Source organism: Thunnus thynnus, chromosome 3 (genome assembly GCF_963924715.1).
Source record: "Thunnus thynnus chromosome 3, fThuThy2.1, whole genome shotgun sequence".
Classification (NCBI taxonomy): domain Eukaryota; kingdom Metazoa; phylum Chordata; class Actinopteri; order Scombriformes; family Scombridae; genus Thunnus; species Thunnus thynnus.
In genome coordinates, this window is record NC_089519.1 from 38,331,266 (window position 1) to 38,355,743 (window position 24,478).

The 24,478-nt window shown below is 41.4% G+C and overlaps 1 protein-coding gene across 1 annotated transcript in view; it reads right to left on the reverse strand.

Annotated features, from left to right (window-relative positions):
- Positions 1–23,424, reverse strand: part of LOC137180419 (phosphofurin acidic cluster sorting protein 1-like) — a 28,461-nt gene extending 5,037 nt beyond the window's left edge. Inside the window, exons 1-18 of the mRNA XM_067585775.1 lie at positions 23,133–23,424; positions 19,045–19,132; positions 18,167–18,256; positions 17,730–17,855; positions 17,056–17,218; positions 14,857–14,948; positions 14,568–14,651; positions 14,243–14,302; positions 13,688–13,839; positions 10,581–10,674; positions 10,111–10,185; positions 9,905–9,993; positions 8,601–8,730; positions 7,666–7,770; positions 7,467–7,567; positions 6,279–6,433; positions 6,078–6,188; positions 2,941–3,043 (exon numbers count right to left, since the gene is read on the reverse strand). Coding sequence (XP_067441876.1) covers positions 2,941–3,043; positions 6,078–6,188; positions 6,279–6,433; positions 7,467–7,567; positions 7,666–7,770; positions 8,601–8,730; positions 9,905–9,993; positions 10,111–10,185; positions 10,581–10,674; positions 13,688–13,839; positions 14,243–14,302; positions 14,568–14,651; positions 14,857–14,948; positions 17,056–17,218; positions 17,730–17,855; positions 18,167–18,256; positions 19,045–19,132; positions 23,133–23,293 — 1,979 coding nt within the window. The 5' untranslated portion in view covers positions 23,294–23,424. The remainder of the gene's footprint in view (positions 1–2,940; positions 3,044–6,077; positions 6,189–6,278; positions 6,434–7,466; positions 7,568–7,665; positions 7,771–8,600; positions 8,731–9,904; positions 9,994–10,110; positions 10,186–10,580; positions 10,675–13,687; positions 13,840–14,242; positions 14,303–14,567; positions 14,652–14,856; positions 14,949–17,055; positions 17,219–17,729; positions 17,856–18,166; positions 18,257–19,044; positions 19,133–23,132) is intronic.
- Between the last annotated feature and the right edge of the window lie 1,054 nt (positions 23,425–24,478).

Here is a 24,478-nt window from a genome sequence, read left to right on the forward strand (position 1 = left end):
AGTTCCTCTAACGTCCACTAGATGCTGCTGTAATAAAACTCTCACTGTATTAAAGTGAACAGGAAAACCAACCAACTGGTTTTTACATAACAAGCCAAAACGTGATTTCTCAGAAACAAAAACATTATCAGGAGAGTCCTGAGTTTCTGTGTTCAGTAACATCAAGGAGATCAATTAAAAAAATATTTGAAATGGGAATAGAGAGTGAGGAAAAACACTCAGTGGCTCCTCACACCTCACAACTCTTTAGACAAATTGTATTTACATGATTGACAGGTGTCTCAGCCTATCACATTCAGTCCTTCTGGTTGCTACTCGCAGGTCTCATCAGACTCAGAGTTTCTGTTTCTTGTAACAAAACGCAGAAAATCCAAAATCCAGGCTTCAAATGTCTCATCAGAAACACTGAAGACAGACAATTATACAGACAGGAGAGAGTACAGACGGGTGAGAGTACAGACAGGTGAGAGTACAGACAGGTGAGAGTTAAAACAGGTGAGAGTACAGACAGGTGAGAGTACAGACGGGTGAGAGTTAAAACAGGTGAGAGTACAGACGGGTGAGAGTACAGACAGGTGAGAGTACAGACAGGAGAGAGTTAAAAACAGGTGAGAGTACAGACAGGTGAGAGTACAGACAGGAGAGAGTTAAAAACAGGTGAGAGTACAGACAGGTGAGAGTGCAGACGGGTGAGAGTTAAAAACAGGTGAGATTACAGACAGGTGAGAGTACAGACGGGTGAGAGTTAAAAACAGGTGAGATTACAGACAGGTGAGAGTACAGACGGGTGAGAGTACAGACGGGTGAGAGTTAAAACAGGTGAGAGTACAGACAGGTGAGAGTTAAAACAGGTGAGAGTACAGACAGGTGAGAGTACAGACGGGTGAGAGTACAGACAGGTGAGAGTACAGACAGGAGAGAGTTAAAAACAGGTGAGAGTTAAAACAGGGGAGAGTACAGACGGGTGAGAGTATAGACGGGTGAGAGTACAGACAGGTGAGAGTTAAAAACAGGTGAGAGTTAAAAACAGGTGAGAGTACAGACAGGTGAGAGTTAAAACAGGTGAGAGTACAGACAGGTGAGAGTACAGACAGGTGAGAGTACAGACAGGAGAGAGTTAAAAACAGGTGAGAGTACAGACAGGTGAGAGTACAGACAGGTGAGAGTTAAAACGGGAGAGTGCAGACAGGAGAGAGTACAGACAGGAGAGAGTTAAAAACAGGTGAGAGTACAGACAGGTGAGAGTACAGACAGGTGAGAGTTAAAACAGGGGAGAGTGCAGACAGGAGAGAGTACAGACAGGAGAGAGTTAGAAACAGGTGAGAGTACAGACAGGTGAGAGTACAGACAGGTGAGAGTACAGACAGGTGAGAGTTACAACAGGTGAGAGTACAGACAGGTGAGAGTACAGACAGGTGAGAGTTAAAAACAGGTGAGATTACAGACAGGTGAGAGTACAGACAGGTGAGAGTTATAACAGGTGAGAGTACAGACAGGTGAGAGTACAGACAGGTGAGAGTTACAACAGGTGAGAGTACAGACAGGTGAGAGTTACAACAGGTGAGAGTACAGACAGGTGAGAGTACAGACAGGTGAGAGTACAGACAGGTGAGAGTTAAAACAGGTGAGAGTACAGACAGGTGAGAGTACAGACAGGTGAGAGTACAGACAGGTGAGAGTACAGACGGGTGAGAGTACAGACAGGTGAGAGTACAGACAGGTGAGAGTACAGACAGGTGAGAGTTATAACAGGTGAGAGTACAGACAGGTGAGAGTACAGACAGGTGAGAGTTAAAAACAGGTGAGATTACAGACAGGTGAGAGTACAGACAGGTGAGAGTTATAACAGGTGAGAGTACAGACAGGTGAGAGTACAGACAGGTGAGAGTTACAACAGGTGAGAGTACAGACGGGTGAGAGTACAGACGGGTGAGAGTACAGACAGGTGAGAGTACAGACAGGTGAGAGTACAGACGGGTGAGAGTTAAAACAGGTGAGAGTACAGACAGGTGAGAGTACAGACAGGTGAGAGTACAGACGGGTGAGAGTACAGACAGGTGAGAGTACAGACAGGTGAGAGTACAGAGTACAGACAGGTGAGAGTTACAACAGGTGAGAGTACAGACAGGTGAGTATCCCTTCAATAAACAGATAAACCTTCAGCGCAGGTGTGAATCAGGTTAGTAGTTCAAGACAAACAGCAGGCAGGACGAGAGGAACGGCTGCACATGCAGGTCAAAGGAGGTTAAAGGTTAAAGGTCAAAGGAAGAGATGGCAGCAGAGTCAGGTGAGAGATACCTTTAGTACAAATCAAAATGCACACTTCGCTTCCTTGAATGCAAGTAAAAGAAAAGACAGCAGAGAAAAGTTTCATGAACACAGTAAAAATGTGCCGTTTCCTTCGGTGGATTTTTATATTTTGACTTCTGGAGAACAAACATCAACTCTACACCCTCCATCGTTCTTTTAAAATCATATAATTGGTAATTTGTTTTCATTTATCTCGTTATTATTGTGCACTAAAAAGCTGATGAAGTAACGTCAGTATTCTGAAGTTCAAAGGATCATTCTGGTGATTTTCTATATTTGTCTTCATGTTTGGATCCAAACCAACAATGAACTGATCTACTAACAAGTATTGTGTGTGTATCAAACCCTGATATATCTTATTAAAAACACATCAGTGAGTCACACCGCTGCACTGGGTGACATGTTCCTTCATCATGAAGAGTTTGGTCACGTCAGTTTGTTTAGAAACGGCTCCAAAGACTAATAACAGCATCATGTTTTCAGTCTCCAGAGAGTAGTTCTGTGTAAGGCAGACGCTACTGAGCATGTGCGGGAAAGCATTTCTATTAGCTTGTTGTGCTACATATCACAATATCACAAAGAAGGAAAAATATAGAAAATCGCCAGAATGATCCTTTAAAACAAAACTACCTCTTGTGTTTGCAGGTGAGCATGGCCTCTGAGATCGGACACAGGTGAGAAACTGCAGCTCCAGCCAGATACTGAGACACCCGACTGGCAACACCAACAGGATCTGCCAACAGAAACACATGAGAATATCATATATGTAATTCCCTCCAAGCACAGACAAACACAAGTGGCTTTCTTGCAACTGGTTTATTTGTAGCTTTCTCTCCAAATCCACCGTGAAAACTACAGACACATACACACACGATATAAAGACAAAGTTACCGAAAATTAAAGCTGCAAGCAGCGTTGGTCGGGACCTCGCACTCTGGCCCGTCGGGATCAGATCATTTTGCTTTTTAAAAATGAGGGATATTTATTACAAGTGTGGTGTGCTTTTATTTTGAAAGTTTGATTGACAGGATGAGAATTTTCTGCAGGGTGAGGCATATCTGTCTTGCTCACACCTGTGTCATCAAAATCATGAAAGTTTTGGGCCCATTCACTTGAATTTCAATTAGTAAATTGAAAACTCTTGATGAGTTTGTGTGTAAAACAAATTATTTTCCTAATTTTCATCAAGTCTATTTTTAGAAAAGGAAAAAGACTTTTAACCCACATGACCTGGTCAAAGTGTGATTTGAATGGAGAGTGTGAGCGAACCCAGACCTTTTTGAACATTTACTGCTTCCACATAGTTTTAGATACAAACTTCATTTGAACTTTAAATGAGTCACGAGACTTTGACCTACAAATCTTGAATTTACATGTTTTTTCTATCTTTTATTGTTTTTGAGATATTAGAGTGTGAGTTTTAAAGTCTTTTCTTGCTCCTCCTGTGATTTTATAATGAGTGTGTATTGCGGAATGTTTCACAGCACTAAGGGAGTGACATCACCAGGAGCAGTTGGAGAGGAGGATTTTAGAGTACGCCTCTTGTGAAATCTCCTCATAAATCCCATGACTTTGGCCAAATCTTAGAGTGAAAATCATTTTTTCGTAGGAAATTTCGTTGCAAATCCATTGATACAGGTTTGAAAGTGGTCAGACTTATAGTTTAGACATCAGAAGCTTCTGTTTGACACAAAGTTCCTGCCAATAGATTGCCTCCCCATTGGTTTACATTGTAAGGGTGATGTGGCACTTCAACTTTCAGGGTTATAAAATCCAAACCGTTCGAGTTATTAAAAAGTTTTTAACAACTTTTTTTCAGCATAGTGTCATAAGTCATGTATCAAAGTTTGAAGCCGATACCATTAACACCCTTGGAGGAGATAGCGTTTGTTTGGGGTCCCAAATTGGGGCAAAGTCTTATTTTGAAAGGCTAATTGCGGACTTCCTGTTGGATTTAGGTCAGGGGTGTCAGTGTATGATTTGTAGGTCTTGATGAGACGAATAATTGAGTTTTGGTTTGATCTCTCTACGACATTCTTACGGGCCGTGGCGGCCATTTTGATACATAGGTGGCGCTAGAGAGCACATTTTGGCACTTTAGGGGTTCATTTTTACATTTTATCAAATTTTTCACCAGACCTGATGTGCATGCCAAATTTGGTGAGTTTTTGAGCATGTTTAGGGGGTCAAATTTAGAGTTTAAGTGGCGTAATAATAAAGAAAGAAAGAAAGAAACAAACACACGAAAAACAACATATTATACAATACAATATATATTTATATTCTGGGGCTCTACTAGGACATGATTTACAGTTAAAACCATATTTATCTTACACTGGCCCTTAATGCAGCACCAACAATCTCAGCATCAGATTACAGAACAGACACACGTCTATGGACATTTGATGAGATGATGTCATTTCGTTGGGAAAGTAAAAAAACGTTGCAAATGAAGCGTTTACATTAAGTAGAAGCCCTGACTTTTGACTTGCAGGCAACATTTCTACATACGTTCACCTCACGTTTTGGAACTTTAACAATGTTTAACATCTCACATCAGAAGAGGATATAATATACATACATATATATATATATATATATACACATATACATATAGGATTTAAATGATGTTTGACATGAAATGAGTGATAATGTGTAAATTAGAAAAGAATAAAAATAAAAATAACTCTGGCTGAAACTTTCCTGCTGGGATATTTTCAGGTTTCTTTTTTATTTATGGTGTGTATGTTGTTTTCGAAGTAAGTTCAACATATCCAGGCTTTCTTTATGTGAGCTGGCTCGACAAACTCTAAACTCATGATCAGAGATAAGTGGTATCAAGACGGTGGTTATGAACTTTCTCTGTTAACCCAGGCTTTCTGCTTCAGGCTCTGTGCGCGTCCCCATGAAGGGGGGCGTTTGGCGTCATTTGACTCTTTTTCCGCGCAAAATAGACTGATCGCGTGTCGCCTACTTCAGTCAGGAGGGACAGGTCATTATAACGGAGAGCAATGAAGAATATAAATACATTATCACAGCAAAAAGCAACACTGTTTCTGCACATAAGGCAAGAGAGGAATGCTGGCAGAAAATTGCTGATCATGTAAATTTGTTAATTAAAAAATCAGGTAGTTGGTGAAATGGCGGCACTTTTTATTGCCGATTTAAGCCGAAACTTGGTACATAACCTGCTCCGGACCAGGTTAGGTTTGCAGCATCAGTTACCATGGTGATCTACCCAGGTTAAAAGAGAGCCACATTCGTGACATTGAAAACCTTGGCTTTAGGCTCAACATACCTCGCTAACCCACTAATCTCGCTTCGTAGTGCAGCCCTCTGGTCGACTGACACAGAAATGATGTCAGAATGATGCATATTCATGAATCTTAGAAACTCAGAGTAACGTTTGCCTCCAGCTGCAGCTGCTTTACTTTCTATATTTTAAGACAGTTAAATATACAAATATACTTAACGGTGTGAACGTGCTGCTTTGGGAAACATGTGCAGAAGCATTAAGATCATTCATAGAAACTCTCTTAACTTCTAAGATTGTTTGTTCTGGGGAAACGAGACTCTGATCAGTTGATATCTTGTGTTTTTTCACTGGTGTCTGGAGACGAGACTAGAGAAAAACTTACTATGTGTAACTTAAGGTAAATTTTATATTTATCTGCTCACTTAAATTTGAGAGGATTTGGTCGAGGTGGAGGTCAGGGGTCACACTGTCTGTGTCTCGTCCTCCCTTAGATAAATAAAGGTACCGTTACCGAGAGGAGGCGGCTCAAGACGTCCAAACAGCTCCCTCCAGCCGGTGTCCATGAACAGGCTGCTGAACTTACTGTCCAGGGATGACATGAACTTTGCCAGCGGGTGGTGTCCTGAGGTCATAAACACACGGAGCATCATGAGAAGGTTCATCACAAGCAGAAAAGACAAAAGATAGCTTGTCTGTGCTGAGTCATGCGTACCAACAGGGAGGATCAGAAAGCGGACGTAGTTCAGCCAATCAGGCGTCTTGCTGGCCAGCTGCTCTACAAAGCAGCAGAGGACGGTGCTCAGGTAGCTCTGGTCTCCGCCCACCGCCACCTTCACAGTGGGCGGCGTCTGAGAGTTACAGTTACAGCTGCAAAACAAACCACAGCAGAGTCATCCTTCCTTTCACTACCGACACCTTCGTTTATTCTCTCTTTTATCCCTCTTCTTTTTTCCTTCCTTTTCTGTTCCCCTTTTGAGTTCATGTATGGATTCCTAAGACAACCACAACCAAGAGTCAGTTTGATAGAGAACCATGAGGAATATATAGACATTAATATTAATATATTCACACATCAGCAACATCACCAAAGTGGCTTTCTGTCTCAGTCAGAATCAAACACTTGTTCGTGCTTTTGTCTCCAAAGTATCAAAAAAATGTAATCATGTCACCCCAGTACTCAAACAGCTCCACTGGCTCCTGTTCATTACAGGACTGACTTTAAAAGACCAGTTCCCAGTGTTTCCATTGTTCCCAGTGTGTTAAACCAGCAGTCAGGTGTCTGTAATCATTCCTCCTGTTCATACTGGATATTAAAAGATCCTTCAAATGTGCTTTCAATGGAAGTGATGGAGGCCAAAATCCACAGTGTGTCCACACAGTCATTTAAAAGTCTAAAAAACAGTCTTTTTTAGCATCAAATTCCCTCTTTGTGTTTCCTCGGACAGTGTTTCCCTGTTGAGCTGCAGGTGGAAGTATAGTAACAAAAAGAGGAACTTTGGCACTAAAAAGACTGTAACGTTGAAAGATATCTACTTGATTTGACTCATTTGGACGCTGAAGCTTCATATTAGCTTCAGATTAACTTTAAATACATTTTTTGCACAGAAGGAGGACTGTAGATTTTGTCCCCCATCACTTCCATTGTAAGGTCATTATGAAGGGATCTTCTAATGGTCAGTATGAACAGGAGGAATGATTACAGCAAGAAAAACAGGTTTTTTGATGACTGACTGTTGGTTTAAGACACATGTCCTTTAAGGTTTTGCTTTGGGTCTACAGAGCACTGGGTGGTCTGTGTCAGTGTGAACCTGAGGTGAGGTTTTCACCAACACTATCTTCTTTTGAACATAAGATGAGGTCATTGATTACATATTGATGAATAAAAGCTGATGTTTCTTACAATCTCTGAATGCGGCTGATGATGGCGCTGAAGGCGGCCTGAACATCAGCTGCTGAGACGGTGCAGACGATTGGCTGATCGAAAAGAAGCTCCGACAGATACTGAAGAGAGACAGGGAGAGAGAGAGGAGATACTGGTTCCAGTTATTGGTTTTTTAAAATCATAATAGTGAGTAAGAATGAACCTCAGACAGACGGACCTGTCCCTGCCAGTCTGTGGTGCTGATCAGGATGATGGATTCAGGAATCTGATCATCAGAGAACAGGATGTGGTTCAGCTGATCCAAAACTGACTTCCTGGCAACCTGGAAAAAAAACACAAACACACATCATCACCAAGTCTGAACCTGTCCCTGGACCTGGACCTGGACCTGGACCTGGACCTGGACCTGGACCTGAGCCTGGACCTGAACTGTAAGACCAAGTCTAAACGAAGAAGAAGAAGCATCTTCAGTCTCTGATCTCATGGACTCAGTCTGGGATTAACATGAAGAGACAGAAGCAGCTGAAGAAGAACTGTGAAACACTGAGGAGAACTGCTGCTGTTTTAAAGGCAAAGCTGCTCACAGCAAATATTGATTTACTTTCTGCTGTTTACTCAACTTTGGATCAAGTTGACTGATCAATAACAACTATTTGTGGCATTAATTTTTAGATCCTCCTTGCTTACTAACCTGTCCTTTGTTTTCTCTTTCCAAAATGGTCTCACATTCCAAAAATGTTTAAACTTTTCAAAATGTACCAGCTATTAAAAAGGTTCTACATTCATTCACTTTCCCTAATTGTTTTCACATTATTACAAAATGTTCTAAATGTCCTCATACAGACATTAACAGAGACCAGAGAAACACAACAACCTCTCAGCAGGTATTCAGACCAACTCCAGTTCTTTTTACCAGAGCCTTGGTCAGGGACTCTGACAGGAGTATTAACCCTGACATACATGTCTTTGATGGTGGAAGCAGAAACCCACACAAACACAGGGAGAACATGCCAACTCCTCTCAGAAAGGAGACGGGACGGCCGGGGGTTGAACCCATGAGCTTCTTGCTGCAAGGCAGCAGCGCTAACCACTGAGCCACTGTGCTTACGTTTCAACCAACAGCAGTGACATCTGGCGGTGAAACATTCTGACCTGTGGAGGCGTCCTGAAGTCAGACGACGTCTCACTGTCCACACTGCTGGTCCTGTCTGTCCCTCTGGAGTTCTGTCTGTCCTTCATGGAGACGCTCCAAGGATGGCGAGACAGCTGACTTCCTGTTTTACTGCAGAGAGAGCAGACAGACAGCTGTCTTCCTGTTTTACTGCAGAGAGAGCAGACAGACAGCTGACTTCCTGTTTTACTGCAGAAAGAGCAGACAGACAGCTGACTTCCTGTTTTACTGCAGAAAGAGCAGACAGACAGCTGACTTCCTGTTTTACTGCAGAAAGAGCAGACAGACAGTACATCTCAAGTCTTTTATTTGATTTGTCCTCGCTCCTTGATCTTCACTCGAAGCAGAAGTCGTTCTGGTCCGACATTTTGAAGGCTGTCTCAGGGCTCTTATTTCTGCTCTGAGGAGCGAGGACACATGAGAGCAGCGTCACAGAAGTCTTTTACTGGCCGACGCCCCCTTACTGGATATCAGTTAATGATTGGACGCTGCAGCTGGTCAGACTGAACTGATACATCACAACATCACTGAGTGGAGACAGATTACAGATTAAACTCAAGTTTATCACTCCAATGTTTTATATTTTATCTGTTTTAGAATATAGTTATTTCTCCTGTTAACTGTTATTATGGGTACAGTTAAAGTCAGGGAGAGTCTGTCTGTCGGCTAGAAACACTTTAAACACATTTATGTTTTATATAATTTATCATCATTTCCATTCAGTCACATGTGAGGCTGAAAATTCCTGAGCGTCAGGTTTGATATGAGTTATATAATTTCCATTTTCCCTGAAACGTTTAGCCCAATAAATAATTTCCACTCTTCAAGAGACACTCAGATATTATTATGGGTTATTAAACAATGCATTCACAATCAGAATATCAATAAATACAGACACAAATAATGAATAAATAATATAAACGTATTCTGCCAGTAGAAATGGTTCCTGTGCCTCTGAGCAGGACACAGTATAAATGAGGAATGCAGGTTTTTATTCATATGCAGGTGCTTGTTAAACAGGTAACAGGCTGCAGAGATGAAACAGCTGCCGCCGTCATCAGAAACAGACGTCACTTCACATGATGCTTCAGAGGAAAGGACGTCTCATTTCTCTAAAAACATATTTCCTCGTTTCCTCTCTCCTCGCGTGGTTTCCTTGCATCTCTCCTGCATCCTCGGTGGCAGGGACTGAGACGCAAGTGAGGGAAATGTGGATGCAATTTAAGAGAGTTGAGACGTAGCCTCTGTCTTACTGCAGAGAGAGCAGACAGACAGGTAAAAGTACCTCGGTGACATGTGCGTCTGGGACTCAGTTTTACAGAGTTTGGCGGCTGGGCCTGCATCTGTTCCCATGGCAACATCCTCCTCAAATTCCTGTGGAGAGGAGAAGAAAATAAAGATGCAGCAGTGTGTGTGTATGTGTGTGTACTGTCTTTATAAGCGAGTGACATCCTGAAACAAACATCCATGTTGGTTGAGGTGGACACTCACCCCGACACCGGCCTCCTCTCCTCTCCACTCGTCAGGGAGTCGAGGCCCCTGAGACTCCGGAGACAGCAGCTCAGTCTGTGGTTCACAACAACAGACAGCAGTTACACACTCGGAGTTGTAATCATCCATCCAACAGTTGTTTTCTGCATTTTCTGCAAACACTGTGTCTGGTCTACTGAGGTGGACTCACATACTGTCCAATGAGGGTGAAATACAAGCTCTGCTTTCTGAAGTCCACAGTAATGACTAATAAATACACCAAGACGAGCTTATGATGATGAGATTTCAGATGTTCGAGGTGTTAAAAGTCTTTTTCTGTTCCTAAACACTGAATTTTAGTAAACAGAGCTCATCATCAAAAGAGAAATGTAATTTCATGTAAATATCTCCTGAAAGCACCACAGTCCTCTCTAAAACATCACCTCATTACTGTGAATATGATGAATCTGTTACTGTCTGAGTGTACTCACAGCTGCAGTTTGCTCTTTCTGTTGGCTCCTCTGACTGTTAAGACTCCCGATCTCAGTCTGAGAGCTGGAATGAGAGATTCCCTCGAAGAATGGCCTGTGGTCAGATATCAACACATCTGATTACACACAACAACAACCACCGCAGGTCTGCAGGGAAACAGGCTAACACTGATCCATAGTCAGCTTCCTGCTGTCAGTGAGCTGAAACTGTGATCAGCTTTATTTAATGGGTTCATTAATTCAGACCTGTGCAGTTATTAAAACACAACCTACAGTTCTTACTGTACCTGCAGACATTTACAGCTGAGTTTCTTTAGTCTGTATGACAGTAAACTGAATATCTTTGTGTTGTGGACAAAACAAGACATTTCACAGTTGTAAAATATGATGTGAACATGGCATTATGACAGCGACATTTGGGAAATTCTGGACTGAAATCAGTTCATATCTTCAACTTTGGTGAACTCTGACAGCAAATTTGCATCACTGACCCGTGGATGGATGTGTTAAGGAGAACTGGATAACTCGTTAGTTCGTTTGATAGCCCACGTTCATTCTTATGAGCTGTTGTGCTGCAATCCATTTGTTACATACCATTTGTTTGTGCTCTCTCCTAGGTGGCCCTGAGAGGATAATTGAGGGGAGGGCCTATAAAGAGGGAAGGAATGTGGCTTGGTCTCTCTCTTTTCCATTTTCCAGCCTGAGCAGTGGTAGTTTTGTTCTTGTGTTTGTTCTGTTATGTTTTAGCTTTGCATTTGTTATTCCTTGGTTTGGGTTGGTGAGTCTGGTAGTCTTCTTTTCGTGGCTTTATTAGGGACCGAGCCCAAAAGGCAGAGGACTACTGTAAAACAGTAGTCCTCACCTAAGGGCGAGGACCCTGTTGTTTTTCGTGTGTTTGTTTCTTTCTTTCTTTCTTTATTATTATGCCACTTAAACCCTAAATTTGACCCCCTAAACATGCTCAGAAACTCACCAAATTTGGCACACACATCAGGTCTGGTGAAAAATTTGATAAAATTTAAAAATTAACCCCTAAAGTGCCAAAATGTGCTCTCTAGTGCCACCTATGTAACTAAAATGGCCGCCACGGCCCGTAGGAATGTTGTAGAGAGATCAAACCAAAACTCAATTATTCATCTCATCAAGACCTACAAATCATATACTGACACCCCTGACCTAAATCCAACAGGAAGTCCACAATCAGACTTTCAATGTAAGATTTTGCTCTGATTTTGGACCCCGAACAAACACTATCTCCTCCGAAGGTGTTAATGGTATCGGCTTCAAACTTTAATACATGACTTATGAAAAAAGTTGTTCAAAACTTTGTAATAACTTGAATGGTTTGGATTTTATAAGCCCTGAAAGTTGCAGTGCCACATCACCCTTACAATGTAAACCAATGGGGAGGCAATCTATTGGCAGGAACTTTGTGTCAAACAGAGGCTTCTGACATCTAAACTATAAGTCTGACCACTTTCAAACCTGTATCAATGGATTCGCCACAAAATTTCCTACTAAAAAATATGATTTTTAATGTAAGATTTGGCCAAAGTCATGGGATTTATGAGGAGATTTCACAAGAAGCGTACTCTAAAATCCTCCTCTCCAACTGCTCCTGGTGATGTCACTCCCTCAGTGCTGTGAAACATCTGCAATACACACTCATTATAAAATCACAGGAGGAGCAAGAAAAGACTTTAAAACTCACACTCTAATATCTCAAAAACAATAAAAGATAGAAAACACATGTAAATTCAAGATTTGTAGGTCAAAGTCTCGTGACTCATTTAAAGTTCAAATGAAGTTTGTATCTACATATATGTGGAAGCAGTAAATGTTCAAAAAGGTGTGGGTTCGCTCACACTCTCCATTCAAATATATGAGTATTTTTCTGTGTGCTGCAGTTACTTATTGTCTCTACACACCTAACAGTACACATGTCAATCACACTTTCAAAATAAAAGCACACCACACTTATAAGAAATATCCCTCATTTTTAAAAAGCAAAATGATCTGATCCCGACGGGCCAGAGTGCGAGGTCCCGACCAACGCTGCTTGCAGCTTTAATTTCTGTTTGGCTTAGTTGTTATGTGGATTTAGGTCTGGTCTGGGTGTCTCCTCTACTTTTTGTTCTTTTTGGCCGGTTCACCAGCTTTTGTTGTTTGATTGTTGTTTTATTGTTAATAAATTTGCTTAATCATTGTGAAATCCTGACTCTTAATTATGTTGGGCCTTCTGTGGGCGAGCTGTTTTTTTAGTGGGTCGTAACACCATTATACTTGGAACCTGGAAAAAAACGCAACATGCAACGGAACGGTCATTAAAAGTGGAATTCCAAGTCGGAAACTCAGGCAAGATCCATCTAGCCTGAGTTCACCGACAGAAACGCACCTGACATCACAGCAATATGGCGGAGCACACAGTGAACAGTAGCAGGATGAGCTTTTCATCAATTTTAATCAATTACTGTCAACTGCTGTACTGTTGGGCTGGAACGAAACCTGCATGTTCATGACCCTCCAAACATCTGTTTGCTGCAGGCCTTCATGTTTTCCTGAGCAGATGCACTGGGAGGCATTTATATTGGAAGTCAGGAATACCGACTCCAAACTGTCGACTTGTGTCTTGCAGTGGATTATAGCATCAAACCAGTTCCACAAATAGTCACCACGTCACCAAACTTCCACCACCTGCTTCACAATGTTGAGCCAATCAGAGCCCAGTGACAAAAAATGAAAGTTAAACATAAATTAGTATCTGTTTTTGTTAAGAAATCATTGTGTATTCTTACATATTTGTATATGTTTGTTTTGTCTTGTTTTTAGTTTAGTTTAGTCTTCTTTTAGCAAACAGAAAATCCTGATCAACAGCTGCAGTATCCTGAACCTGAGACCCTTTAAAGCTTCTGCAGAAGACATTATTTATCATTTGTCACGTCTCACTTAATACTGTTAAAAAAAAATACAGTACATTTGTCAACCTATTGAATAAACATTACTCCAGCCAGACCATAGATGCTGCTGCCTAGTAACAGCCTTCTAGCCAATCAGAGTCCAGTATTCCCTGCAGTATAATGACTGTTGTGTTGTGGCTTCAGACTGACCTGAGTTTGGGTTTGGGCGTGCTGAGGATGCTGTCGTTGTCATCCAGCTCGGGGCCACTGTCACTGGGATTATAAACCTCCAGACTGTCGTACAGAAGGTCCAGGTCCTCCTCGGCCTCCTGACTCTGACCCACCGGATCTGAGTCCAGAACCTGCAGCACACCAGTTGATCAAAGACACTTTATATGACAATTCATTAAACCAGGAAGATATTGCTTTCTTCACATTTAAGGTTTTATGAGGCGGCAAAATGAAGGAGCAGGACTGATATAAGATTTACAGGTTATTAGTCATTAACTTTAATCAATATACTATCTTGGTCAATAATGAAAATAATTATTAGTTACAGCCCTAAACACGATGTTATTTTCTATATCAGAACATCTCAGATATTACACTTGTACATACAGTATATATAAATTTATTCTGTTTTAACTTAATTTACATTTAAAACAGTTCACTATTTTATTTCCTTCCTCTTTTAAAATGCTGTTGTTTAAATACTGCGTCTGCAGCCTTTAGCTCCTCCAGAGGACGACGGCGTTGAGTACAAACCTCATCAGTGACTTTGAATCTCTTCAGTAGAGCCACAAACTTCTGTTTGAAGTTTGGTTGCTGAACAACAGAAAGAAAAAACAGAACAAATAGAGACAATGTTAATAAAGTTTGTACAGTTTCTTCATCTGATCCAACTGTGAACTTTTAACTGAACCTGAAATCTTCGTTATGATGCTGCTGTTATAATAAATGTCACTGACACACTGAAGTAAACTCTGCTGTATGAACTCAGAGGAGGCTCCACTAACGAATAGGAAGTAATTAATCAGTAATTACAAAACATATTCAGGAGCGGCTGACAGCTGCTCTGATTGGTCCTCACCTGAGTCAGGGAGGCTGTTCGGATCATTTTCCTGTGAGACTTCTTCGTTTTTCCCTGGACATCATCATCATCATCGAACATGTCCTGAGACACAACAAAAGGACAAACTGAGGATGTTACTATTCGTTGATGATCCTCTGATGTCCTTTAAGAGACAGTGGTCCTTTAATCATGGCCGCAGGTCCAGGACTCTGCTGTCATCAGTGTTATTACTTCCACCTGTACTGTGAGGTGTAGATGAGCCACATGTGTGCTGCTGTGTGAACAGACACCCTGAGCTGTCAATCACCTGAGGTGCGACCGCGTCATCACTTCCTTCCTGTTCGGAGGAGAAGCTGTCGTCGTCGTCCTCCCAGTAGTTCTCCATGTCAGGAGATCGATCTGTCAACAGACACAAACAGTTTCTTTATTACTTTATAAGTAATAAAGCTGCTCAGAGAAGAATCCAAAACATTTTGGTGACCTCTGACAGGGTTCACAGCATTTCCCAGCTGCACATATCAATAATTCCTGATTATGCAACCTTAACTCACATAGGAACAAAGGCAGAAAGCAGATGGATGGATTTACCAATTTAAAAAAAAATAATGAATTGAAGTTTTCTCTAATCTGTCTTCTTGTCGGCAGTGAGCGATGAGCTTCCTGCAGCAACGTCTCACTGTAGTTTATAGATGTTGAACGTCTACAGCAGGAAAGAGATGATATTCAACTCCTTTGCACAGGAAGGTTTAAACGCACAATATGTAATTTCAGCCGCTAGGCGTCTCAATCAAAACAATAACAAAAGACGGAGTGTGATGACGGTGTGAAGTAGCAAGGGATCATGGGAGTTGTTGTCTTCGTTGTTAAATAACCAGCTTCACCGGGATAGGATTACTCCAGTGTTCATCATTCAGGATGTTTTTACCCGCAGAGGTCTCCTCCTCTCCAGAACAAACGGACCTGGAGATTACAGGTAAAAACACTGAATAAAACTGTTTCACCTAAAAAATCAGTGTTTCTCTAACGATGTACGGTGACCACCGGACTTCCTGGAGGGGCTGTTAGCCGAGCTGCTGCTAACGTTTGTCCAGTTTATTTCTCTGATAACTTAAGATCCAGACGTCCAATGACTAAAATCCTTCTTCCGGCTAAAAGATATAGTTAAAAACCACCTAAATTTATCATGAAAATGTGGCTTAAAACTGAATAAAAGTCAATTTATAACAGTTTGTGTGGAACAATCACAACGCCGATGTATTATCTTGTATGTGTGTAAGTTACTCTTTGGTAGACGCCATTGTAGCGGACATAAACAGCGCCGCCGTATGCATCTTGTGCGTGTTTAATCTTTGGTAGAGGAGGTATGACGCCATCGACAGGCGACCAAATGAAACGGTCCGTTACTTTGATTAAATTACAGATTTCTCTTGGTTTGAAAATACACAACTCAACAACATATTTAACATAGGTCTAGTTGTTTTTAGACGTTTTAATGTGGAATAATTACATATAATGCTTTATTGTGGAAACTAAATTCAATGCTTTTTCAGACTTTTCAAGACCTGCAGTTACTCTCTCTCTACTCTGTGACCTTTACACTAGTGTGGTGCTCTTTTAATTAACTCACTGCTTGCTTTTGGTCCAGAGATGGTTAATCAGTGCTTCAAGAAGAACAGATAATTGTTCATAGCTATCTGTGGTGTTTTGGCATTAATAATTCATGGTGAGCTCCAATGTGTCATAAACTTTATCCTCTTCATGTCTACTGATTATTGTCGGTTCTAAAACCAACTATATCACTGCATATACTGTGGTGAATTGTGGGCTACGCTTGGCTCTGAATATGAGGCGGTATTAAGAGAAGTGTGTATTAAGTGTAGTGCGTGTTAGTATATTTCAAATGGAGGACACACCTGTCTACTACCTGGCACTGTGTGAACGTGCACTGAAGTGTTCTCTCTCCTTCCCTGCAGAAACCCATTTGTTATCATTATTATTATTATTATTATTATCATTAATTATTTATTTATTATGTGGCAGCATTTGTTTTACTTTGTCCTTCTGCTCTTCACAGCATCTTCCCTCTGCTCACCCAACACTACTGACCCCACTGACCTCCACACTTCATGTTCTTTTGCAGTTTAGTTATGTAGTCAATTAATCAAACTTTGCTTAATACATTTCTTTGTTTAACTTTGTCATGGTCCTACGAGCTACTATCAGGACCAACTTTAGGCTTTTAGCTCCAGTACTGGTGAGACTGTTTGGACTGATATGTCAAGATGTTCATATTGTGGCTATGATGAACTCTGCAGCCTCTAGAGGACGTCAGCAGCACTTTAATCTGTCACTTATTTAATTTCAGTGCAGTTCAGTGTTTGTGTGTTTGTCTCTCTGAAATGTCATGTGCACTCTCCGACCAATCAGGAGCCGATATGTAACGAGCACCTGTGCCTGACGCTCATACTGCCAGACACACAGAAGGTCAGCTTCACTGTTCTCCTACCGGAGGCCTTGGTCTTGTTGCCATGGTGACTGCTTGTGTCCTCCTGTTCGATTGGCTGGCTGGAGAGAGAGTGTACACTCAGCTCTGCCGCACGCACCGAAGCATCCTTGAGGTTGCTATGGAGACCGAGGATGTGGGCTCCGTCTGTCGGATGCTGCATCACCTGGGACAGGACGCGCGCACACACACACACACACACACACACACAGACACACACAGACACACAGAGGTGATATTATCACTGTTTAAAGAAAAAAATCAATCATTTCACGTTTAATCAACCCTGCAGGCTGTTAGAGTTTAAATGTTTCAAGCAGTCTGATCTTCAACAGACACATTTCACTGTTGTTCACAGCTGTTTTAACCACATTTTTAAAGCAGACTGATAAAATGTTTGTAGCTGCAGGGTTTTACAGACTGTAAGCATCTTTGTTTGGTATCTGTGTTTCCTGAATAGTTAATATTAGCAGGAGGAAAACTACAGCGTGTGTTCTACTGCTTCACAGATCACAACGTGGTTGTCAACAGTGTTGTTATTTGGCTTCAACGCTCTGACCTCTGACCTCGTCAGCTAACTAGAGACTACTGGTGGATGCTGAGGCGGAGTGGTTTCATGACAATGGTTGAGATGTTTCGGTCTGGACCGACTGACATCCTACTTCCCGTCGTCGTACCTCGGCCATGTTGATGACTCCCACTGCGAGGGTTTTGTAGCCCAGGATGGTTCGGTTCTTGTACCTCTTCCTCCTCTGCAGCATCACATGCAGAAGGTTCGCATCTCGCTTCAGGAAGTGAGGATACTAAAGAGCAGAGAGGACGCACTTCACACAACTTTACAATCTTTACTCATCTGACAGAATACGATTAAATAAGTGATCTGTGTGATTAAACTAAACATCTCAGACAACAAAAGGGTTCATCCTTTGGGGAGCCTGAATATACTCAGTAAATTTAATGACAATCTGTCCATTAGATTTAGATTTTTCATGTCTAGAAGTGAAACCTTTGTCCTGAGGGTAGCACCAAAAGAAAGGCAATACTGCCACTGAAATCATTATGATTGATCCTCTGGGGAGCAGTAATGTGCTGAAGAAATGTTGAAACATGTGACCTGCAGTGAGAAGGTGAGCTCCAGGTCGGTCTCCATCAGGCCGTCCGGAGGAAGAAGATACTCGTTGGATCTCAAAGTTCGTTTAGACCCCTGAGAGACGAACATGAAGACGGACACAAGATCAGATCAGATCATTATTCATGTTCAGGTGCAAACTATCCAGCCAGGTGAGTTATTTTATCACACAGAGCTGCAACAAATAGCTGAATAATCGCTAAAATGCCAAACATTTGATGGTTTCAGGTTCTTGAATGTGATGATTTGCTGATTTTGTTTGTCTAAATATTGTAGTAAATTGAGTATCTTTGGGTTTTAAGATATGTGATGACATCACCTTGGGCTGCAGGAAACTGTGATGGTCGTTATCAATGTTTTCTGATGTTTTATAGACCAAGAAATTATCTTGTATCTCATTATAGTGTTATCTCATAACATCCACAATGACAAACACTAGGAAAAGTTTTAAGAAACTTTTAAATAAAGCTGAATTTTGTTGGCAATGTCAGACCTCCACTTTGGTTCAGACTGAAATATCTCAACAACTATTGAACAGATATTTTGTGCCACTCAGGAAGGTGTGAGCTCACCTGTGTGTCAAAGATTTACTCTGAACTACCTGAACACCTCTGCAGCTCTCTGACATTTAACAGCATTTTTAAGTTGTAAGAAATTTGATAAATAGCTTTTATTATTACATATGTGAGCAAAAGTGAATTTTTTTATTTTATCTCCAACTGAAGTCCAAAATTTGACTTTCAGCAGTTTGATAAATACGTCCTCTTTAGCGTCCTTGGGTGTTTTGAAAGGCGCTATATAAATCTAATTTATTATCACCAACTGTTTTATTGAACAGACTTTGCAGATTAAAAGTGCTTCACCTGGATCTTCACAGCGATGACAACAGAGCTCAGCTCTCTGTCCAACTCCCTCAAAACCATCAACCTCTTCAGAGTCAGACTGCACAACCTGGAGAAGACACATCAGACAGGACAAAGAATCACATTAACATCCTTTATTAATGTATTCACACACCTACATTGTGCCAGATCTCTGGGGCATTGTGCCAGATCTCTGTCTGAACTGACCAGACCGGACCCTCCAGGACAACAAGGTCTGAGAATCTCTAAAAAACTCAGGTACCCATAGGGCCTTGAGGGGGAATTAGGGCACTGATGGTGGAGAGGTGATGAGTTCAATACTTGAATGTTGAATCCACTGTTGACCTGGTCCTCCTGGGATCTCATTCTTTGAGGAACATGCAGGGACTCATCTTTCACAGCGCAGCTTCCTGTCAACACCAGCCAGGAGGTGCTAATACTGCTAATACTGCTAATACTGCTAACACCTGCACTCTGATCTCACAGGTGTTTTTCTGCACCATGGACTGATACAGATGTTACTCTAATGTATGTAATGTAAATTATATGTTACATTAAAGATTAAGATTCATTCAGATTTATGAAGTAAAAACTGAACTTGTGAGAATATCTTAATGACAGTTTTGTAGCCTCGCTAGCAGCTACAGGGATGGAGATGTTATTATTTCTATCAGTCGCTCCACTACTTTTATTTATATCATCTCCAGAGAATGAATCCTACTGACGTTGGTCCTCTGACTTTTCCTCTAGTGCCACCAGCTGGTCCAACTTTTCATCCAACACAGTTTGAGACAGGATACCCTTGAAGTAAATTCAACTACATGTCAAGAAGCTAACATTAGCAAGCTAAATTGTTCATGTTAATGTCAATGTTAAAAGTTGATGCCTAAAGTCTGCAAATGCCAAAATATCAGCATGTCCACATCTCAACATTTAGCTTAAAGCACAGCTGAGTCTAAGTAGAGCTGAGACAGACAGAGTTCAGTTAAGCCTGATGAGGCTTTTCACTGGCGCCATCAACAGGGAAAACTTTCCATTTGTTACCCGACAAAGGAAAACAGTTAGACTCTGTCAATAAAACCTTGGCTTAGTGTCGCCCTCATTTTGTACAGTGGTAGCACCCTGAAGGATCTATGAGATATTAAGGATACCACGTTCCTTCATCAACATGAACACACACATCATCCTGCTGCCAGAAACACTCATCCAGAGCACCAAATGTGGATTCATCCGCCGCTGAAAATAGTCCCCAACAAAAAGCACTTTCTCCTCCTGTTTGTTTCTTAAAAAGCAGAAATTACTGTGACTTTTTTCTAAACATGAAACAATATATTTATTGGCTGTTTTTAAAGTCTTCAGTAGGAACCGATGAGCTTGGATCTGAGAGCCACAGACGTTGTAGGGAAGAAAGAAAGTATTGAGAGACGGACAAACACTTTCATGGGATTTGCTGATAGTGAGGAAAACCTCACTATAACGTAACGTAAGGGAACAAGTGGAGCTTGTTGTTTTCTTGTTCAGCTCAGATACAGAAACTGAATGATCCTAAAATAGACCCCTGAGGAACTCCAGTAGACACGACGAATCACCACCGGCTATGCCTGAATATCATTTACATACAACATTAAAACAAAATGATTAAAAAAATAATAATAATCACCAAATCAATAATTGAACTATTGCTACTGACTGAATCACTCTGCTGTAATCTTTGCTGTGAAGAACGACAGGTTGTCGCCTCCTGAGGGAACATGACTATTTAAGAGGATTATCTGTGACTGGTCCAGTTCATTAACCCCTCTGGTGCTAATCTGCCCAGCAACAGGTGACAGGTGGCGGGATAAGAGAGAGAAAACTCATCATTAACTGTATCATTCATCTTCAATATACGTTTCTTATGTTTTTATCTGGATTTGATTGGCTGCTGTAATGTGATGCAATCAGTGATGTCATGAGTTGTCTTGTCTCTCTGATCTTAAGTCCATTACGATGCTGCTGATCCAGGGTCAGTGGAATCAGGTCAAAGTCTCCCTAAGCATTCTGGGAGATGTAGTTCCTCTGTTTTTGTACAAACTCGTCTGATCACTGATCAGTGAGGAGAAGCTTCTGAGCAGTTTGAGCTTTTCATTGACAGCGAGGACAAATAAATACTGAAGAATGAACAGAATGTGACAGATGTTGAAGTAAAGCTTCTTTCTGTTTAATAAAATTTATCATAAATATAAAGAGTTGCTCTGTGTAAATAACTGATTTCCAAAACTAACTGAACAAAACCCATAAAATCCCAGCAAACTGCTCAAATCAGGCTCCCCGACTTTCAGCTAGAACTGACAGAGTAAACAACAACAGACCACCAACATCTTGTGTTTCTAAGACAAAAAAAAAAGAAAAGAAATCTCAGTAATCAGGCATTTTGTGTTTCATGGTGTGCAACGACAGGGGCACGAAGAGAGAAAACAGAGAGAAGCTCTGGGAGCTACTGATGAACATTGGACTGACCCAACGGGGGCGGTTACTTTATATGGATGAACAAATGTCACTTTATGGGATGACCCCATTTACACTGAGCCTCCTCATGCATCCTGAATGGATTAGAAACTGTCTGATCTCTAAAAGCTAAGCATTAAAACAGACTGAAATCAGACCATTTTACACACCTCAGGAGGAGATGTTCCTATAAAATGTGTTTGCATTGCATTGGGGATTTATATACTGCAAACATTTACAGACTCAGAATTCAAACACTCACATAAAATGTCAAGCGGAGCGAGTGATTTTTGAGAAAACCTTTTTCTGATCCGGGATCAGACGCTGATATCAGCAGGATATAAATGTAAATTAGTGATACTGATATTTGGCAGAATTGGACATGTTCACAGGCAGCTGACTCAGTGGATTATGACTGGCAGGGTGACAAAACACATAAATAAACATGTAAAAATCAATTATATAAACTGTGTAAGTTAAATATTTCAGTCCTGTAGTGTGAATGGTACATTAAAAGGTTTAAAATGCACAGTATGATCATGTTGAGACAATAAGACTCAGAGGGACATTTATTCAGCCTGCCAGGGGAGAAGACTTTTGCGTCACTGCAATTTTTTAATTTAGTGAGGTATTTACTAAGAAAGTAGAAGAGAATGAGTAGCAGTTTATCTGATTTACAAACAACTCAACAAAAAGATCAGTGATTGAGTGAGTTATGAAAAATCAGTGGGTACGTTTTGGTAAAACTATAAACTATAACTGTCTGCTTCACTCATATCACACTAGAGCTGCTGAGACTTTCATAGTCTGACAGAAACTCTATTTGTATGAATGTACATTCCCTCCTCCCATATTGTGCGACTCTAAACAGGAATGCCTTAAAATACATATCACATGAGCCCAAACATGTCAGTTTTCTTCCATTTTACCTCAGTGAAGCCCTTCATCAATAAGGATTTTGGATGTTTACCTACTAAAATGAGCAGTACATGCTCAGAACCACAACTTAAGGATGCATGTAGACATTTAGCAGGTATGTTTACCATGTTCACCCTGTTGATTTAGTGTGTTAGCATGCCAACATTACCTAATTACCACTAAACACAAAGTGAGATATCCACTTGATATGACTAACTCAGACTGCTGAAGCCTCATATAAGCTTCACATCAACTTTTAAATGACTGTGTGGACACACTGTGGATTTTGGCCTCCATCACTTCCATTGAAAGCACATTTGAGGGATCTTTTAATATCCAGTATGAACAGGAGGAATGATTACAGCGAGGAAAACCTCTTTCACTGTTCATATGGACACCTGACTGCTGGTTTAACACATTGGAAATATTGTGAACTTCCTTTATCCCCCATTAACACAATGCAAACCAAGTCTGAATCCTCAAACAGCCCTTTGGTCTGTCCTAAAGTAAGGAGCTGCCAACATGTCCTCATCAGGTCTGAAACTCACATTGATCCCCATAAAGCACGCGTGCGCGCGCATATGTAATATAAATGTTGTTATCATGGAGCTCATTGAACACGGCGGGCAGCACCTTCCTTCTCTCGCCATGTTCAGGCTCTCTCCGAACAGTAATCCTCTTACCTGGGGACGCAACTCGGAGAAGACCGGTCGATCTCCCAGGTCGCAAACAGGTTCATCGGTACCGGGACGCGGACGTCCGGCTCTCCGGCGGCACCGAAGCCGGACCCCGCCGCCGCCGTGTCCACCCCCCGGGTTCCTCCTCTGTCCGCGGCCGCCGCCATCGTCGCCTCTCCGGAGCGGCTGGTCGCTGTGATGCCGGCTGGACGTGAGCGGGGCGGGGCTGCGATCAGACACACGGACGGCTGGATGGATGATGAGGGGCAACACTGGAGAGGTTTGCTGATCCAAGAACACCCAGTGACGGAGCGAACAAGTGTGGATGAAGAAGCAGACTGAGAAAAAATCCTAGTGGTAGAAAATACTCACGCATTGTACTGGAGTACAATTTTGAGGTACTTGTACTTTACTTGAGTATTTCCATGTGATGCTACTTTCTACATTTCAGAGGGAAATATTGTACTTTCTACTCCACTACATTTATTTGACAGCTTTAGTTACTTTTCAGATGAAGATTTGACACAATGGATAATATAACAAGCTTTTAAAATACAACACATTGTTAAAGATGAAACCAGTGGTTTCCAACCTTTTTGGCTTTTGACGTCTTACAAAAAGCAGTGTGTAGTCGGGGTCACATTTCACATGTCTATGAGTTGTTAACAGCTCCACCAAATAGTGATTTTTCCCTCTAAACTTCTCACATGCTTTCATTTCAATAAATGTTCAAATGATCCAATATTTCAGCAAAAATCAAAGATTAGAGAAAAAGTCCAAAAACTGAAAACAGATTTGTGTATCAGAACTTTGTTTTTTCTTCTTTCCTCTCCCATTAATCATCTCACCACCCCTCAGATTTATCTGCTGACCCTTTGGAGGGGCCCCACCCCTAGGTTGGGAACCACTGGACTAAACTAGCTAACTGTATATAAAGTAGTGTATACTAGCTCCACCTCCAGCAGCTACAACAGTAACATGCTGCTCTAACACCGATGCTTCAGCTATAGTTAAATTATGTGAATCTGGTGATTCTGCACATAGCACAAAATCACAACAAAAGTCATCTCAGGGCACTTTTCACATAGAGCAGGTCTAGACCATACTCTTTAATTTACAGCAACCCAACAATTCCCCCAGAACTAAGAAAAGCTGGCCTGAGCACAGATATAATACTTGGCCCGGTTTATGATGGGGCCTCTATTTATGTCAGGGAGACTGGGTGGGGTTCACAGACTCCTTCAAGGTGAGCTGGTCAGAGAAATCCAACCACCCACTCCACTTGGGCGTTGTTCATGCCATGTCCAGTGAGAGCTATTGAGGATTTATTCAGTATCTGTAATGTCCTGTAC